The 20,084-nt window shown below is 41.0% G+C and overlaps 2 protein-coding genes across 2 annotated transcripts in view; both read left to right on the top strand.

Annotated features, from left to right (window-relative positions):
• The first annotated feature begins 3,950 nt into the window (after nucleotides 1-3,950).
• LOC146969925 (tripartite motif-containing protein 16-like) lies at nucleotides 3,951-5,628 on the top strand. The gene has a single exon (XM_085805449.1). The coding sequence runs from the start codon at nucleotides 3,964-3,966 to the stop codon at nucleotides 5,626-5,628; it is 1,665 nt and encodes a 554-aa protein (XP_085661575.1). The 5' UTR covers nucleotides 3,951-3,963.
• A 5,645-nt stretch (nucleotides 5,629-11,273) lies between these two features.
• Nucleotides 11,274-20,084, top strand: part of stard3nl (STARD3 N-terminal like) — a 16,571-nt gene continuing 7,760 nt past the window's right edge. The window contains exons 1-2 of the mRNA XM_085805464.1: nucleotides 11,274-11,379; nucleotides 17,362-17,730. Of these exons, the coding sequence (XP_085661590.1) occupies nucleotides 17,524-17,730 (207 nt within the window). The 5' untranslated portion in view covers nucleotides 11,274-11,379; nucleotides 17,362-17,523. The remainder of the gene's footprint in view (nucleotides 11,380-17,361; nucleotides 17,731-20,084) is intronic.

Genomic DNA, 20,084 nt, shown 5'->3' with positions numbered 1-20,084 from the left:
TTGCCTTAGCTGCCTGCAAGGCTGATTGTAGAAACTGGTGCCTTGCAGGCTGATTATTAGGCTAAGGATAATTTTAAGATTATTAGGCTAAGGATAATTTCATATTGTATAATTGTCATTATTCAGTCAGCATCCTTCAAGGCTTCAAGGATACAATATAGCCAAATAATCAGCCTGCGAGGCACTAGTTTCTACAATCAGCCTTGAAGGCAGCAATGGCAATAATGAAAATATATGCAATGTGAAATCTGCATTAGCATAATAATCAGCCTGCAAGGCACTAGTTTCTACAATCAGCCTTGAAGGCAGCTAAGGCAATAATGAAATGTGAAATCTGCATTAGCATAATAATCAGCCTGCAAGGCACTAGCTTCTACAATCAGCCTTGAAGGCAGCTAGGCAATAATGAAAATATATGCAATGTGAAATCTGCATTAACTTAATAATCAGCCTGCAGGGCACAATCAGCCTTGAAGGCAGCTAAGGCAATAATGAAAATATATGCAATGTGAAATCTGCATTAACTTAATAATCAGCCTGCAAGGCACTAGTTTCTACAATCCGCCTTGAAGGCAGCTAAGGCAATAATGAAATGTGAAATCTGCATTAGCATAATAATCAGCCTGCAAGGCACTAGCTTCTACAATCAGCCTTGAAGGCAGCTAGGCAATAATGAAAATATATGCAATGTGAAATCTGCATTAACTTAATAATCAGCCTGCAAGGCACTAGTTTCTACAATCAGCCTTGAAGGCAGCTAAGGCAATAATGAAAATATATGCAATGTGAAATCTGCATTAACTTAATAATCAGCCTGCAAGGCACTAGCTTCTATCAGCCTTGAAGGCAGCTAAGGCAATAATGAAAATATATGCAATGTGAAATCTGCATTAACCTAATAATCAGCCTGCAAGGCAGCTTCTACAATCAGCCTTGAAGGCAGATGACTGAATATGATAAATTATCATAGCATTATGGCCAGCCTGCAAGGAATCTCTGCTATCAGCCTTTCATGCTGATGCCTTTTGTATCAACAAACAAACAAAGTTAGCTAAGCTCACGTTAGCACTTGCAATTAAAAAATCGAGCAGCTCAACTAACCAGTTTAGTTACAAAAATACTCTGAAAATCTAGCTCTTGCTTGTATTTGTCGAATGAAACAGCTTAAATATCTAGCTAAAGCAGTTTGCAGTGTTGCTACGCAGTTTGTTTAGGTTGCCGCTCGGTTGAATCACTCCGCTCTGCCGCTTGCGGTAGAGGGTGGCGCTTGTGCAGCCCAGAGTGCAGCCTCCCAGGCTGCGCAGCCTGGAAGTCGACGGCTGAAGGCAGTTTCACCCTGGAGCGTGACATGATGTTGGCAGGGATTGGCTGTTTTTCTTACCGCAATGTCACCTGGGAAGTGTAGTTTCCATTCTCAGCCGAAATGTATCTCACCACTGGAAGCTCTGTTTTTTTCTTTTTTCTATTAATTATCAAAACAGTATTATTTAATCGTATCGACCTTCTCTGCCAACATTGTATAAGGTTTTTTTTTGGTTTTTTTACCTGGGCGCCGTCCTCTTGCTCGGAGAGTAAAACGCTGCCCAGCTCGACTCCCTCAGCCCTCTCTTCTGGACCCGTTCTCCCGCACAGAGCTCCTGCTGGGCTGCTTCGTTTGTCTCACGAACGTAAATAAACACCAGAACAGCCGGTAAGTACTTACACGCTCTCTACCGTGTCTTTTAATAATTGTTGACTGAGATATTCCTCCGTCTGTCGCAGAGGGGGGAAAAATTTGTCTTGAAATAATTATAAACATGAACTCAACTGCCGGTTATGTAGCTAACGGCTCGCTAGCTTGAACGGCTGGTGCTAGCTAAACGTAAGGTAACATCAGATATAAAGTTACATGTCTTTTAACTGAGATATAGTCACTCACCCTCCAGGAACTGTATTTGGGACTTGAAAAAAAAACCTCTTCCCAGTGTAAATCCTGTTGACATCCCAACCCTTGTTGTGAAATTCGTTGATTTTTTTCGTATTTAACCGAGGCAAAAAGTTGTTCAGCCAGTTAGAGAACTAACGGTTAGAACGGCCGTTAGGTTTAAATAGTTCAGCAGTCTCAGCGCGAGGAGGGAATCTGACTCAAATGGCGGGAAGTGAACGGTCTGTAGAGCCTGTAGGAAGACGTAGAAAGATGGCAGCATCACTACACATCTGTAGGTGTTCAGACAGGTACAGATGGGACATTCATCAGCTCTGTGAGTTACTGGAGTTTTTTAAAGGCCCTAAGACAGAAACTGACTTCTAGATATTTAGTACAATCTAGTTTAAAAGCTCTGGGAATGAGTAGTTAAGCCACACAGAGAGACTAATCTGGACCACAAAGACCATAGAAATTCACTGGCCCATGTTTTCCAATAATGAAATAAAGCTACATTTTACAGTGATGAATAGAAGTAGAGAACATCCTTGGACAGACCACTGAACAACCCCTGCTGAAAATACTGTTATTTTATGATAAACCAGGTATTTCTGAAAAAATCACAATATTCAACTGACATATGACAACAATACGTCATATGTCAAGTGAGGATTTGCTCCTTGTATTATTGAAAATGTGATGTCTTTGGCTCTGGAAATTAGCTTTTTTTTTTTTTTTCGGTGTAGTATTATTATACAAAAGTCAACATTATAATGATATTGTATACTGTATAAGGCCCAGTAATTACAATAGTTTCATTAAATCCCATTCAGATTCAGAGGTGATTATAAGAACCTTGAAAACAAACAAAAGATCAGAAAATGAGTTGATGACAAATGAGAAAGGAGCATGACTGTAAATAAAAGGTTCAACACAAATTATCAAACTGCTCCTAATACTGGAACAAAGTCCAACCTGATCACCTTTGTCTTCTTCCTGCTTCAACACTAGGGGTGTCACGATTCTCCAAATCCTCGATTCGATTTGATTTTCGATTTTAGGGTCACGATTCGAATCGATTCTCGATTTTTTTTCTTTTTCTTACAGCACAGATGCCTATGCTATTTTCAGACTAGTCCAGTCTACGATCATTGGTTTTATTCATCAAATTTTGTACAGTAGCCTAAATCTTATTTCAAAAGATGGGAATGGGATATAAGTGATGCAATTTCCATAATGTATCACATTAGGCACTAATGGTCACATTTAAATAATTTCTTTACAATATAAAGGTAACATGCCCCCAAAAATAATGATCCTGGGGCCAAAATTGCCCCCAAGGTTTTGAAACAAATATATTTATATCTGTACATTATCATAATTTTATTTTCATTAATTTACCGTCGTGTCTCATTATTCTCCTGATGTCGGCTTAATGTAATGTAAACAAGATTGCGCTGATACGGAGAGTCATGTGACAGCGGGGCAGAGCAGCAGCTGCTGTGCTGCCATGGACCTGATGATCAGGTCCTGATGAGACTGGCGGTGCCCACAGTCAGTCAACATGTGCATTTGTTTGGGTTGCTGCAGACGTGCACATCAGCAGACACCGCCGGTAAAAAAAAAAAAAAGAGAGAGAGCGAGGGGGAGAGAGAGAGAGAGAGAGAATGAGGGAGTGTTGTCTCGAAATAAAAAGTAAAGGAAAACTCGGACCGGTGACTGACAAGACGCTTGGTGCGCAATGGGGACAACGGGCAGTTGTAGCTTGGGGGGGGATCGTCGATCCTCTCTTTGACTTCGATGCTCGAGATCGTGACGTAATTTCTTACGATTTCGATAAAAAATCGAAATCGTGACACCCCTATTCAACACTCATCAAGCTCCACCCTGTTCATGTGTTTCCTTGTTCCCTCCCCTTCAGATCTACAGTTTGAAGATGGGTGGAACCAACATGTGGTGAAGAGGAGGAGCTGACAGGCCCCGTTCACTGCAGAGACACATGTTGTTTAGATCAGAGCTCAAACCAGAAACTCAGACAGTCGTCGTCTGTGAGAGGTGAAATGGCGCAGAAAGGAGTTCATCTGGACCAGGAGACCTTCTCTTGTTCCATCTGTCTGGATCTACTGAAGGATCCAGTGACTATTCCCTGTGGACACAGCTACTGCTTCAACTGTATTAAAACCCACTGGGATGGAGACGATGGGAGGAAAATCTACAGCTGTCCTCAGTGTAGGAAGAAGTTCATACGTATAAGACCTGACCTGGTGAAAAACATCATGTTAGCAGCTTTAGTGGAGGAGCTGAAGAAGACTGGACTCCAAGCTGCTCCTGCTGATCACTGCTATGCTGGACCTGAAGATGTGGCCTGTGATGTCTGCACTGGGACAAAACTCAAAGCTGTCAAGTCCTGTCTGCAATGTCTGGTCTCTTATTGTGAGAAACACCTGCAGCCTCATTATGAATCTCCTTCATTTAAGAAACACAAGCTGGTGGAGCCCTCCAAGAAGCTCCAGGAGAACATCTGCTCTCATCATGATGAGGTGATGAAGATGTTCTGCCGCACTGATCAGCAGTGTATCTGTTATCTCTGCTCTGTGGATGAACATAAAGGCCACGACACAGTCTCAGCTGCAGCAGAAAGGACTGAGAGGCAGAGAGAGCTGGAGCTGAGTCGACAAAACATCCAGCAGAGAATCCAGGACACAGAGAAAGATGTGAAGGTGCTTCAACAGGAGGTGGAGGCCATCAATGGCTCTGCTGATAAAGCAGTGGAGGACAGTGAGAAGATCTTCACTCAGCTGATCCGTCTCATGGAGAAAAGAAGCTCTGAGCTGAAGCAGCAGATCAGATCCCAGCAGGAAACTCAAGTGAGTGGAGTCAAAGAGCTTCAGAAGAAGCTGGAGCAGGAGATCACTGAGCTGAAGAGGAAAGACGCTGAGCTGAAGCTGCTGTCACACACAGAGGATCACACCCAGTTTCTACACAACTACCCCTCACTGTCAGCACTCAGTCCATCTACACACTCATCCAGCATCAATATCCGTCCTCTCAGACACTTTGAGGATGTGACAGCAGCTGTGTCAGAGCTCAGAGATAAACTACAGGACCTTCTGAGAGACACATGGACAAACATCTCACTGACAGTGACTGAAGTGGATGTTTTACTGTCACCACCAGAGCCCAGAACCAGAGCTGACTTCTTAAGATATTCACAGGAAATCACACTGGATCCAAACACAGCACACACAGAACTGTTATTATCTGAGGGAAACAGAAAAGTAACATTAATTGGTACATATCAGTCTTATTCTACTCACCCCGACAGATTCACTATGTATCCTCAGGTCCTGAGTAGAGAGAGTCTGACTGGACGTTGTTACTGGGAGGTGGAGTGGAGAGGAGTTGATGTAGCAGTTGCATACAAGAATATCAGCAGAGCACGGGAAGGAAGTGTGTTTGGAGGTAATGACAAATCTTGGATGTTACGTTGTTCCAACAACAGTTTCACATTTTGGCATAACGAGATCCAGACTCCAGTCTCAGGTCCTCAGTCCTCCAGAGTAGGAGTGTACCTGGATCACAGAGCAGGTATTCTGTCCTTCTACAGCATCTCTGAAACCATGACTCTCCTCCACAGAGTCCAGACCACATTCACTCAGCCTCTACATGCTGGAGTTTTGGTTTTCTCTGTTGGAGACACAGCAAAGTTTTTAAAACTCAAATAGACAAAGATCATTGAAGGTGCAGTTGGTTAAAATCTGTATTTTAGTTAATCACTTTCTTTAGTCTCCATGTTTGTTGCTAAAAGCTCATTGCTGTTGTGTCTATGCACTGCAGAGATCCCCTGTCCATCAAACATTGTGGGCGGGACTTTGACCTCTTGTCATTTTTTGTTGTGTTGATGTTTGAGTTTGTTGAGGTGGAGCTGGAGCCGTGGAGGAGATCACTGCTCATGATGATGTTTCTTTACCTAAACTCACATTTTCCACATGAAAATAGAAACTTCTGAGCTCTAAATTGATGTGTTTGTTAGTTCTTTATCTTTACACTGCCTGGGCTATTGGGATATTTTGTTTTCAGTAATCTCTAGTTCAATTTCCAGAGATGCATTTGTCAGATCAAATGTTGTTGTTTAAATCCATCCATAATTAAGGTCTGTGGGGTTTTATGATAATCACCAATTAGGAGACAATTTATTATTTTCTTTTCTGTGGAGGAGATCACTGCTTATGATGATGTTTCTTTACCTAAACTCAAATGAAAATAGAAACTTATGATAAATAATGTAGAAATAAACTATGTGAATGATGTGAACATAAGTGAAATGAATAAAACGGTTTATCTTTGAAAATGATATCTTTTCTTCTCTATTCATTTTAGGATATCATTCAAGGATGGATATTAGTCCAGGCAATCTACCTCATTTTGGACCCAAAAATAGAAGTAATTGTAAAAGAATGTTTTTCACCATACATCATTTCTTTGAGGTGTCCAGAACAACATACTAAAAGTCCTATTAAATCCTAGTTGGGGGAATATGTTTAATTCTCATCAATCCAAGATTGATTTACTGTATAAAGTCTATGGTGCCAATAAGGCCAGACAGCCATACACCCCAATGGGGCTATTTTTTTTTCCCTTTACTGCTATCACATTGAAACTTTACACAATGAAAGTATACATGAAAAGTACATTTTTTTTGTGTTACAAGTTTCTTTGAAAATGAATTTGAATATGCAAATGAGCAATACACGAATGGAATATGCCCAAAATACACCCGAATAGGCTTGTTTTTTCCCCCCTTTACTACTACCACAATGAAACTTCACACAATGAAAGTATACATGAAAAGTAACATTTTTTGTATTACAAGTTTCTTGGAAAATGAATTTGAATATGCAAATGAGCTCAACACTAATTGAGTTATGGTCAAGAAGCCATAAAGACGCAAGCAGCAAAAACAGGGGCCAAATAACTTAGTTCTTAGTCCCGCTCATGTGTTGTTGAACATAACAGCATATTTAAAGCAGATATCAGTGGAATGTTTTTGTTAATATAAGTCCTAAATAGTCCTATTTTCCGTCAGCAATCACTTACATGAAGTATTTCAGCCTAAACACGAGTCTCTCCGTCACTCTGCTCTGCTGTAACCCGAGGAGAAAATTTTCCTTGTGGGATACAAGTGTTATCCAATGAGGGGAGAGAACGGCATGAAGGGCTGTGTGTGCAGCCAAGGGATGCGCGTGAATGTGGTGACGTAGCACGAGGACCAATTGATGCCTGACAAGGGCGGGGGCTGCTAACTCATGGTGCGTTCAAGGAAACTCGTACTTTGTGTTTTTCCTTCCTGTGAAGTCATACCAGTTCGATCTGGTACGAGTTCACGGGTCGGAAGTTACGAGTGGCCGTTATAGGGAACTTTCACAGACAACAGGACGGTAAAAACACGAGCACGTTCTACCTGGAACGCTACCAAGTCGTAGTTGTGACTTGAAGCTGTAACTTACGGTTTCAAAAGCCTGCCTTGAACACAGCATTAGCCGAAACGGCCGTGCCGCTGTTATCTGCTTTAACATAACATCACACACAGTCGTTGAAACAACTTTAATGTATTCTGACTTTCTTCTGATGTTCTCTGCAAACTGGGGGGAAAGTCATTTCTAAAAGTGGATTTAGAAAGCAACTGGAGACAAGACTGTGCAATCAATACTTAGGGCTCTATTTTCGTAAACTAGGTGCAGGTGTGGCGCATTTGCCCTGCGCTTCGCCTTCGCTTCGCCAATGAGGCGTGTCCAGGAGCAGTTTGCAATTTTCCTTCGAAGCGCAGCGGGGCGCATCACGCCTACTTCCCGCCTACTTCCCTCCCACCGGCGCAAATGGCATAGAGGGAGGAGAGAAGGCGTGGAGTGGGTTTGACACAGCCGAGTCAGATCTTCACCAATCAAATGAGCGCCTCTCCTCGCCTTTAAATCCGCCGCGCGCGCGAGGCGGACGTTTGATTTCACCGTGGAAGAGGGAGGCAATTGACTTGGTGCGCACACGTCACCAAGACCTCACAGGCAGGTTTCCACAGTTCCAGGCACATTTAAATGGAATTAATAATCACAACAACCCCTATTTATTGTAACTATCTGAATCAGCACATACAGGTATATCTATATCGATTGTCCCTCACACTGATGACAGATCAAAGGCTGTCGGCATGCGTAATGGAAACTCAGCCTGACTGAATTAACACAGATGAAAGATGAGGATGGATTACTGCTGTGTTGACACTACACACTGTGCCGTTGCGATGATCTGCTATATTTATTTATTTACTTATTGATGTATTGAGCCGCATCGTCACGCGACCATAACAAATAAAACTGAAAACAAATAAACTATCATCTCTCACTGCAAGTGAGACGGGAGGAAACTGATGTTCTGGTCCGGTCCAAGCTGGCAGTGTCCGGTTGCGCGAACAGACCTCACGGGCTGATGATGCAAAAGTAGTGTGGGAGGGAGGAGGTTATGATGTTATCCAGGTTTGCTCTGACATATTGAGAGCTGTTGCCCAGTAAAAAAAACAAAAAAAAAACAACACACACACACACCTTTTCCATTAATAAAGACACTCATATTTAGTAACCTATATTTAAACCCGTGTGCACAGATCACAACATAAACAAACAGCTGTGCGTAAAGGAGGCATCATGGAGCGTCTCTCTTTTTCTTTAGAATTTACCTGAGATGGAGATGTGAATATCTGCTCACTATGATGCCGAGGTTGATTGTGGTTTGCTGTGAGAGATGATAGTTTATTTGTTTTCAGTTTTATTTGTTATGGTCGCGTGACAATGCGGCCGCTGCCCTCTAATAAATCAATAAGTAAATAAATAAATATAGCGATCATCGCAACAGCACAGTGTGTAGTGTCAACACCTGCTCTTGGGACATCCACGGCTGTCTCAGTCCCTCCCTGGTTTCATCTGTGTTAATTCAGTCAGGCTGAGTTTCCATTACGCATGCCGACAGCCTTTGATCTGTCATCAGTGTGACGGGACAATCGATATAGATATACGTGTATGTGCTGATTCAGATAGTTACAATAAATAGGGGTTATTGTGATTATTATTATTATTATTATTAATTGCATTTAAATGTGCCTGGAACTGTGGAAACCTGCCTGTGAGGTCTTGGTGACGTGTCTGCACTGCGCGCTGGGCAGTCAAAATACCAGTCCGCTGGCTGCTGCGCCTTGCGCTGAGAGTAGACCAGGTTGGAGCTGGCGAGCTTTCGGCGCACTCTCCGCGCGGTCTATCGGCAACAAATTGTCACTGCGCCAAGGTGAATCTGTCGACACCTCCCCCTGCTGCGCGACCACTCCCATCTCAGCGCACAGCAGTCTGCCAATTTACCGAATCCGCTGCGCACCTTGTTGCACTGGAGGAAAATGCCACTGCGCCAGCTGCGTCAGGGCTCGCCTCGCTGCGCCCCCCTGAGTTGCGCCACGAAAATAGGGCCCTTAAGGTCAATATAAGTATTTTTGTGGCAACTAGTGACCCAGTTAAGTGTGGTAAGTGACATCAAATTGTGTGTATGCATAGGTCAAGTGTGGCAAGTGACTTCAGATTGTACATAAGTTAACTTACTGAATGGACATGAATGTGTTAGTTATTTGGCCCCTGTTTTTGCTGCTTGCGGCTTTATGGCTTCTTGACCATAAGTCAATTAGTGTTGAGCTCATTTGCATATTTAAAATTAATTTTCCGAGAAACTTGAAATACAGAAATTTTACTTTTCATGTATACTTTCATCGTGTAAAGTAAGTTTCATTGTGGTCGGAGTAAAGGGGGGGGGGGTAGCCTAGGGTGTATTGGGCATAGCCTATTTGATTAGTGTATGGCTCATTTGCATATTCACATTTATTTTCAAAGAAACTTGTAATACAAAAAAATGTTACATTTCATGAATACTTTCATTGTGTAAAGTTTCATTGTGATAGCAGTAAAGTAAAAAAAAAAAAGCCCCATTGGGGGCGTATGGCTGTGTGGCCTTATTGGCACCATATAGCCTACACGGTAAATCAATCTTGGATTGATGAGAATTAAACATATTTCCCCAAGTAGGATTTCTTAGGACTTTTAGTATGTTGTTCTGGACACCTCAAAGAACTGATGTGTGGTGAAAAACATTCTGTTACAATTAGTCTGTCGGAAAACGCTATTTTGCCTGGACTACATGGCGAAAACTATACTATAGCCTATTTTAATTTTATTGACAGCTTCATTTATGTTTTTAAAAATTAAATTCTTTAAAACTGTTTTTTTCAGATCATTTTTCTATTGCACATGTAAATATTAAAAAATATAACAATGTAATTAATAAACAAGACAAATATAGGCCTACAAATAGTGAATACCATATAGATAGATGATTGTTCTTTAAGATTCAGATGTAAAATAGTTTTGAAAATTTAAAGTTAAATCTCTAAAACATATTTAAAATGTTCATACACCTCATTTTTCCCACCTTGCTCAGACACAAACAATCAACATACAATCTCAGGCACAACCAGACAGCATAATAATCACACACCGAACACGCTCCCAAAATAGGTCTTTGCAGCCACAGTGAGATTAATGGCAAACACAAAACTGTTACCATGGACATCACAGCCACTTTTGTACTTTAATGGACCTAAATTTTTTGTATATGATATATTTTGGCAGCTTTTTCTGTGTGTTTTTAGCCTATTCTTCAATGTCATTTTATTTATTGGTGTTTTCTTTGTCTTTTTTGCCTTGACTAATTCCTAAACTGAAACTAAAAAATGCTCTGATTACAAAACATTGTTGTACGCAATAGGTAGGCTACTACTAATACTAATTCAGCTTCTGTAATGCCTTGTGAATTAATTTTATTTTTTTCTTTTGTATTTAACTTACAATTAATTGTTGTGTGTGTGTGTGTGTGTGTGTGTGTGTGTGTGTGTGTGTGTGTGTGTGTGTGTGTGTGTGTGTGTGTGTGTAATGTATTAAGCTAAAGTATACCAATGTTATTTTTTTGTTTTGCTTTGTTATTTGTGTACTACCTTTTATAGGTGAGGTTTAAAGATGCACATGTTTTATTTTTATTATCTTTTATTTATTTTTTTTTTATTTATTCTACAATTGTGCAAATGCCAAACAAACTTTAAAATTCTTTTGTATTATTGTATAACTCAGTCTGACTCCTGAGGGAAAAGCTGTTTGTGTCCAACATGACAACCAGGGGGCGACAAAAAAAATGCACCTGAAACACAGCGCAGCACTGACTCCATATCCCAGAATCCTTTGCGTCTGTCTCGGCTTTAAAATATGCAGTCGTAGCTTCTTCCGGTGCGAGCAGCAGACGAAGGGGAAACAGATGAGGTGGAGGTTGCCTGGGAAAAAAAACATCCAAAGGGCTCGTTTCAGCACATTTAATCCGCCCGGAGGAGCCGCTTCGACGGGGTAAGAAGAGCAGAGGAGTCGGTGTAACAACCGCGGGGTTGACACACGGCTTTGAAATAACTAACTAACCAGTTTGCCGGACGATGCTGTAAACACCTCTGTGTCATCATGGCATCCTTGGACCGAGTTACAGCTGCACCGGGTTTATTTTATGTAATTTTTTTCTTTTTCTTTTTTGCTTCCTTCGTTGCATTTCAACGTCACCTGCTCGGTATTTGCTCGTGCACCCTCCAGGTGAAGCAGCTCAGGTGTTGCACTGTCTGTGCACAATGTTGTTGCAGTTTGGCCTTGGGCAGATTCCTCTCTCTCTCTGTGTGTTTCCGTATCCAGCTGATCAGTTTCACCAGTCACGTCACCTGCTGCAGGTTTTTTATCATTATTTGGTTCATCACTGGGTTTTATTTGTAGAGATGCTGAAGTCTGGACTGTCTATATCAGTCATAGGCTATGGAAGCCCATTTCTGCCACTTGATGGGGGGAAATAAGATTTAATAACTCAAAATAATTGGGATACTTTCTTCTATTTTGACTTACTAACTCAAAATAATGAGTCTGAACCTTGCATCAGTCACATCAGTGGTGTTGTAGTGGGTATGCTGCTTTTTAGGTGGGTTTCACTGTTCATACCTGTATCACATAGACAGTTTTGTTGTAGTGCATAAAATATTAATGCATTTTCAGTGGGTATTCTGACTGAGTATCGGCTACCTGAGTATCACAGACTACACCACTGAGTCACATACGCTGCTGTGTGTCCCAAGGTCTTCCAACATTGGCCTCGTTAATTTAGATCATATCATAACATTACATGCTTTTTACCTGAAAATTATCAGTTTTATTTTCTTTGATCTGACAATTAGTTTTTCAGGCACTCGGGTTTTAGTTTTAGTTAGTGTTCGGTAGCCTATTTAGTTTTTAGTTTCTCTGGTTCTGTTTTCTACTGTGATACATTCTCATAGCAATCACTGATTTTACTGCTGCTTGCAGCGCTGATCTTATCAGACAGTGACAACAATATACAGTATCTGCCTCAGACTTCCTCTTTTCTTTCTGCACGTAGAGCTTCTTCATTCACTGGCGGGGTGGGTGGTATTGGTTTTATCAGTTCTCCTTGTGGGGGCCAATACTTATACAGTGTCATGCAAAAGATTTCTGTTAATGTGAACAGTTCAGCAAGTGGAAGATGAAATGATCTCCAAAGGTTACAGATGGCATATTCCTGTTACATTTTAAACTATATGATTTATTTATTTACCATTTTCACCTTTTACATTTTCAAAATAACAGAAAAGGAAAAGGGCTGTCTGCATAGTTAGTAGCTAGTAGCCCCCCCCCCCCCTTTGGAAACTATCACAGTGTGTAAATAGTAAATATCTTGTCTGATACCTTGGTCAAAGTTATCTGAGAGCTCAAGTCTCCTGGGTTTCCTGTTCTTTTGCAGGCTGCTGCTTTGTTTCCTTTTTTCACTCTGAAACTCTAGAAAACTAAAAATAATACATGGATATTGATTAAAATGTTGCAAAAGAGTGTTTCATGTTTAACTTTATGTCTTTTGGAGATCATTTCATCTTCGACTTACTGAACTGGGGTGCCCAAACCTTTGCAAAATGACACTGTAGCCTATGTATTTTCCAAAAACGTATTGAATTTACAGTTTGCTGGTTTCAATTTGTCCACTGTTAACTTGTTATGCAAAAAAAAGTAAACAAAGCATTCTGGGTAATGGACAAAGCCTGTGCTCCTGAAACTGAGCTGTCGGTACTTCCTGTCACTTTGTGATGTCACAACAAAGCAGCCACCCAAAGCCCCGCCCACCACCACCTGGACGACACCATCCAACAAACACTTTGCAGGATTTGGTTTCTCTGAGTGTTTTATTCTGAAATCTGCTCTATTTTTTTTTTAATGGATCACTTTAGAAAACAGTCAGCCAATCAGAAGAGAGGCTCTGGGCCTACTCCTCTCTTCTGATTGGCTGACACTGACCTGTTGTTACCAGAGCTTCAGAGAGAAGCTGAGAGAGGAGATGGAAAACTACTACACTGAGATGTGTTTTAGATCTTTTTACGAGTCAACCCTTCAAAATAAAACACAGGAAGTGTCCATTATACCGAGTGGAGCGAATAGAAGCTTAAGTTTTCGTAGGTGTGGGTGGAGACCAAAACAGAGGTGAAAGTAAAGTTGTGTGTGTGTTCATCAGATCATCCACTAATTCAGCTGTAATTAAAGCAGAAGTAAGCGATCCGGTCGTTTTGGCTAACTTCCTGTCAGCAGATGGAGTTAGCAGTCCCCGCCCTCGTCCCTACGTCACCACATTCACGCGCATCCCTTGGCTGCACACAGAGAGGACCGCCCCTTCATGCCGTTCTCTCTCCTCATTGGATTAAGGTTGTAGGATACAAGGAAAGTTTTCTCCTCGGCTTACAGCAGAGCAGAGTAACTGACAGACCCGTGTTTCAGACCAAACACTCTATGTAAGTGATTGCCGTCTGAAGATATAACTATTTAACACTTGTATTAACACAAATATTCCGCTTTCTTCTGCTTTAATTAGCTGTTATTCTTACGTCTACTAATGAGGAATGATTCACAAACATGCTTTGGTCTTAAAGAAGCACAAGACCTAAAGAGTTTCTGCTGCGTGACTGCATTAAGACAGATTAGCCCAGAGCAACGTATGGTTTCAGTGAAATCCACTAATCTGTAAAAAAAAAAAATCCATGAAGGGTTTTTTTTGTTTTTTTTACCTAAGAAAAGTCTGAAAAGAATCTAAACACACAGATCATGATGATATTTTTTTAGCAATGTCACATCTTTGTCACATGTTGCATCGCCATTTTTTACGTTCAGTGGCAGCGTGACCGTAGGTAACCACGGCTCGGCCTGTTAAAACTGTCACCACTGTGTAGTCTGAGGAAGGACGGAGGCACTGGTGTTGCATTCAGGTGCAGTCAGGCAGACGGCCGTCGGCAAAACCAACCGGATGTCATTTTACTCCACGAGAGAAAGACGGTAAAACAATACCACATCACCATGACAACATATCATCAGGCCTGTGTTGTTTTGCCTCGTGGTGGCGGACCACTTGTTTACATAGACGCTTGTTTATCCTGTTACATGCAGCGTCTGTTGTCTGTCTGACGTCTGCCCGATTTCACGTGAATGCAACATCAAGAATATGTTCCGATATGCAACCGCACCGCTAGATGGGGGTAATTCCTACACATTATACCTTTTAACATCAGTTATTCACTGGTTATAATTCATTGGTCTTCAACTTTAACTTTATTTATTTGTGTTTACATAATGTTTCGCAGCACTCTCGTCTCTCCTACATTTGCTGGAACTGGTGAATCTGGTTTTATTGCAGCCCCCTCCCTCCCCCCGGAAACTCCTCTTAAGCTGTAACTCAGGTCTGTCTCGTCCTCGTGGTGCGTTCACATTCCTTAAATTGCAGATCTGACCCAGAATCAGTTTGTAGCTACACAGAGAACAACAGTCTGTGGTTAATCACTTGGAAACATCAGTATTTAAAACATCATTAGAAACAGTAAAAAAAAAAAACCCAATACAACAACACTGTATTGGAGAATAATTCAACTTCCTTTATGAATCAGAATCTGTAGATTTGTGACTCATGATATTTATTTAGCCTACCATTTTTAAAAAGCACATATCAGTGTTTTCCAACGTGACCATGTATCTAATGAGTCGATGTGTCATCATGTTTAGATTTTACAGTCTTTACAGTTTTTTGGGGAAGCTGAATAAGAAAGAAACCTATCTTGACTTGTTTTGGGAAAAAAAGAAAAACGCTGAGTGAGAGTGTGGTGCAGATATAAAGGCTGAGGAGGAGGAAGCTGAAAGTGGTGGAGAGTTTAGTTTCAGGGGAAATGACAGCACATGGTGTGACTCGTGTTGGTCGGTCGCAGTTTATCTCCTTTAATGCCAAGTAACTACAACAACATGCAAACTGCCACTCAGTCACTATCAGAGGATTGTGGTTTATTAAAAGTCGTTAAACGCTGACTGAGATGAAGCTGGATTTGAAATGTGAAAATGATGAGGCCACACTGCAGTTTTGTTCTGTGTAAGAGCGACTTTCCGTTGAAGCACAGTTTGCTTCACTTCCTGAAACACAGACATTGCAAACAACAAGAGTTGCACAGAGGTCAAAGGTCAAAGCAGCCAAACAATGGCAGGAATGGGAGGAAGTGTAATAATGATTTGTTTGAAGTGGACTTTAAATCTGATGTTGGTGGTCAAAAGTCAGAAGTTTTCACACACAAAAAACTCCTCCTGTGTTTTATAGAGCAAACAATTAAAGTTTATCAGTGTCTTATTTTGAAATGTTGATCCATAAAAGGAATGTATTTGTAGTTTTCCATCTCCTCTCTCAATTTCTTTCTGGAGCTCTAGTTAACAACAGGTAGTTTTCCAGCCAATCAGAAGAGAGGAGAGGACTTTGAGCCTTTTTTTGATTGGCTGAGTGTGTTTTTTTCTAAAGTGACGCGATAAAAACAGAGCAGATTTCAGAATAAAACACCCAGAGAAACAAAATCTTTCAAGTTGTTGGATGGTGGGTCCAGGTGGTGGTGAGGGGGCGGGGCTTTGTTGTGACATCACAAAATGACAGGAAGTCCTGACGGCTTCTTTTAAAGAGGAACTAAGCAGGATTTTTCCCGTGGCTATGCTACATTTTTACCTTAATTAAAAAGCTCTGGAGTAATTGTGATAGTTAACTACATGACCTGTGACTTGTTTCAAGGGGTAGACAATATAAGTTCGCTTCTTTCTGCCCCCTTTCATTCAAGAGTTACAGTATTGTCATTGTTTTTTTTATAAGTTTTATTTTATTTTTAGTTTTATGCTCGATAAATTAATGAAATAAATAAATAAACAAAACTAAGTGAGAACGCAGGCTCTCTGTCTTCGACCTGGCATCTCACAAACGAGCTCCGTAACCTGCAATCTTTTGTTTATGATGGTTAAGAAACAAATATAATGTAATTTAAATGTAATTGAGGATGAACTGCATTTTGTGTTTCATTGTCCGTTATATGACGAAGCCAGGCAGTTTTTGTTTCAGAAAATGCAAAATGTGAAACCTGAGTTGTTTTGGGTTGATGATGAGGTAAAGTTGGAATGGTTCTTCAGAAAGGAAGTCTTTACTATAGCTACTTTCATAAAAAGTGCCTGGTCAAAAAGAAGAGGTGAATTATTTATGTGAAATCCATGTGGTTTCTGTTTTTGTTTTTGTTTGGTTTTGTTTGTGCTCTGATTATTTTGTTTGGTGTCTAAATATGATGATAATGTGTCTTGTAAGCCTTTATGGGCTGGGCGCCTTGATTGGTGCACGACACGTAAATAAATATAAATTCATTCAATTCATTCATACACGTCGTAACATTGTGTAATATATAACATTTTCCACCGCTCCATGGATTGATTTTTCGCTGGCTTCCTTTTAAAACAAATGCACATGGAGGAGAGGAGGGTTAGAGACACAGAGGAAAAGCGTTCAGACTTGCATAGTTCCTCTTTAACTGTATGTTCACACCAAAAGCGTCATTATCGCCTGTGGACGCTCCAGACGTTGGCATCTGGCAACGCCGAAGGGGCGGGACTTTCAAGCAGCGCCTCAGATGCACAGAAGCATCCATTGAAAATGAAAATGAGCGTCTGCCAGTTGCGGTTTTCGTTGTGAACGTATCATTAGGTTCAGTTTCTGAATACAGGCTGTGTGCGTTTCTCTCTGATACTTTCACAGCGTTAATGTGAAACCTAAATGTGATGTTTGTTCAGTTCAGTAAATTTTATTGTCAATCACACAATGTAGCTGACAGTTACACAGGGGATCGAAATTACGTTTCCCCAAAGCACAAATATACTGACAGAGGCCTATGATGTTGTGGGGAGATAATAAAGTGCAATTTGACTCCTTGTTGGACTAATGTTGTTTTCTGACCTTTTTCGCTTTAGATGCAGTGATGCAGTATTTCTCCACTGAGTGAGTCCACGTCCTGCTCCGATGCTCCGCCTCCTCTGAGCGCGAGTCCACGTTCTGAGCGTTGAGCGGCGGGCGGGAGGCCGAGCCCAGCCCAGAGGAGAGGGAGAGGGGGAGGGGAGGCGCGGCGGCCAGCGATGGACAGCCGGTGCAGCAGCAGCGCCGATTCCCGGCTGACGGGCAGAGGGATGGGGTCCGCCACCGCCACCACGCCCATCTGCGCGAGGGTGGAGTCGTACGAAGCCGTGGAGAAGAAATGCATCTCGGACGTGAGGAGGACGTTCTGCCTCTTCGTCACCTTCGACCTCTTGTTCATCACCTTGCTCTGGATCATAGAGCTCAATGTAAGACTTCATTGTTTGTCAGACACATAATGAATGTTCCAGAGGGTTGTAAGGGGACTGTGTCAGCCAATCAGAAGAGAGGAGGCTCTGGGTCTCTGTTCTGATTGGTCGACTGTGTTTTTCTAAATAAAAACAATTAAAAAATAGAGCAGGTTTCAGAATAAAACACTCAGAGAAACCAAAATCAAGTGTTTGTTGGATGGTGGGTCCAGGTGGTGAGGGGGCGGGGCTTCGATGTGACATCACAAAGTGACAGGAAGTCCTGACGGCTGGTTTTAAGGCTCAGTTTCTGAATACAGGCTGTGTGCATTTCTCTGTGGACTGAGGCTTTGATACTTTCACAGTATTAATATAGAACCTAGAGCTGCTTTATAATCACAATACACATGGACATCTACCTTTATACTGTATGGAGCTTTAATACAAACATCTACCTTTATACTGTATGGAGCTTTAATACAAACATCTACCTTTATACTGTATGGAGCTTTAATACAAACATCTACCTTTATACTGTATGGAGCTTTAACACAAACATCTACCTTTATACTGTATGGAGCTTTAACACAAACATCTACCTTTATACTGTATGGAGCTTTAACACAAACATCTACCTTTATACTGTATGGAGCTTTAACAAGGCAAGGCAAGGCAATTTTATTTGTATAGCCCGTTTTTACAAACAGTTGGTCTCAAAGGGCTTTACATGGCATCGTAGCAACATCCTCTGTCCTTAGACCCCTCACATCGACTGAGGAAAAACTCCGTGGAAAACCCTTTTAACAGGGAAAAATTGGAGAAACCTCAGGGTGAGCAACAGAGGAGGGATCCCTCACCCAGGACGGACAGACAAGAAAACAGTTTACAGTTTGTCACAGAATGTGCGGAATATGGAAGTGTTAGCAGGAGTTGATGAAGGCAGTCTCTGGTGAGGGGAGGGGGGGGGGAGCTTTAATACAAACATCTACCTTTATACTGTATGGAGCTTTAACACAAACATCTACCTTTATACTGTATGGAGCTTTACACTTTCATGTTCACACAGTAAAAATAGAACAAACACAAAACCCAAACTTTCAGTTCCCTGTCGTTTACTCTTAAACGAAGCTGCTGCTGAGATTCTCTTATCGAGGTGAAACTGTCGTGGACTTAGGAATTAGTTCGTTAACTTTCACCAAACATTAACATGGCAGGTATCAGGTGATGGCGGTGACTCCTCCTGCATTTATGGTGTTTTATGTAACAGCCGGTAAATGAGCTGTAATATATCTGCAACTGTACACACACACACACACACAAAGTAATGTGTTTATGATTGACTGTGTGTTTTGCTGTTTGTTTGAATTGTGTCAAGGCCGAACAGCAGCTGAGGTCAGGTGCTGCTGTTAAAAACTGTGTTGACTCCAATCTGGGTCTGATGCATTCTGGGAAACGGGTCACAGTAAAAAAAAAAAGAAAAAAAGAAAAAGAAAAGAAAAGATAAAAAAAGAAATAACTTCCTCATTGAGGAGTTGACCTCAAGACAGTGGGAAAACACAGTAGATGAAGGCGACGCTGACTCAGCATTTCATTTACTTCATGTTGTTGCTCCAGCAGCAGAAACTGATCAGAGGTCAGGGTTAGGTCACTTTATTAGGTTCACATCACTTATTCTGTCTTAAATCTTAAAACTGTTTTCTTTCCCCCTCAATAATCAATTTGTAGAAATAAAATCTCATCATATAAACAAACAAATACAGTTGATCTGTGTCCACCCAGACCTCACAGCAGCCTCACAGGTCCTGCATCGTAGTAAACACTTTTTGTGCGATCTGGACAAAAGGACTTTGACCATCAACTAGAGACTGAGATACAACATGTAATTTATCAATACAAAATCAATACAGAGCTTCAAAGTATCGCTTCAGGAAACAGATCTTATTGATTAAAGGACCAGTGTGTAATAATTGGCAAAAATCTGAATATACTACCCATGAATATATTTGTATAAGTTTTATCGCTATAAAATATATATATATTTTTTTGGTTTTCGTAGCCTTAAAATTCTTCTTTTATATCTACATATAGCCATCTTGCACCGCCATGTTTGTACGGCAGCCCGAATGGAAAATCCAGCACCCACTGTGACCATAATAATAATAATAATAATAATAATAATAATAAAAAAAATTTTGGGGGGGGATACTTTATTTGGAAGTTTTCAAATATGCAAACATAGTACAACTTATTCCCATGGCAAAGTAGTATAAATAATAAGACAAACAAACAGACAGATAGATAATAATAAAATAAAATGGTTAGGAAATAAAATGAATACATGAAAAATAGGTAAAATAATAATAATAAATAGAAAG

This window comes from Trachurus japonicus, chromosome 17 (genome assembly GCF_045865225.1).
Source record: "Trachurus japonicus isolate A0001 chromosome 17, Traja_1.0".
Taxonomy (NCBI): Eukaryota; Metazoa; Chordata; class Actinopteri; order Carangiformes; family Carangidae; genus Trachurus; species Trachurus japonicus.
The sequence above is the reverse complement of the archived record's forward strand: the minus strand, read 5'-3'. Positions and strand labels throughout refer to the sequence as shown.

Excerpts from the sequence above, each read along its gene's own strand:
- LOC146969925 (XM_085805449.1), top strand. The coding sequence starts at position 3,964 with ATGGCGCAGAAAGGAGTTCATCTGGACCAGGAGACCTTCTCTTGTTCC.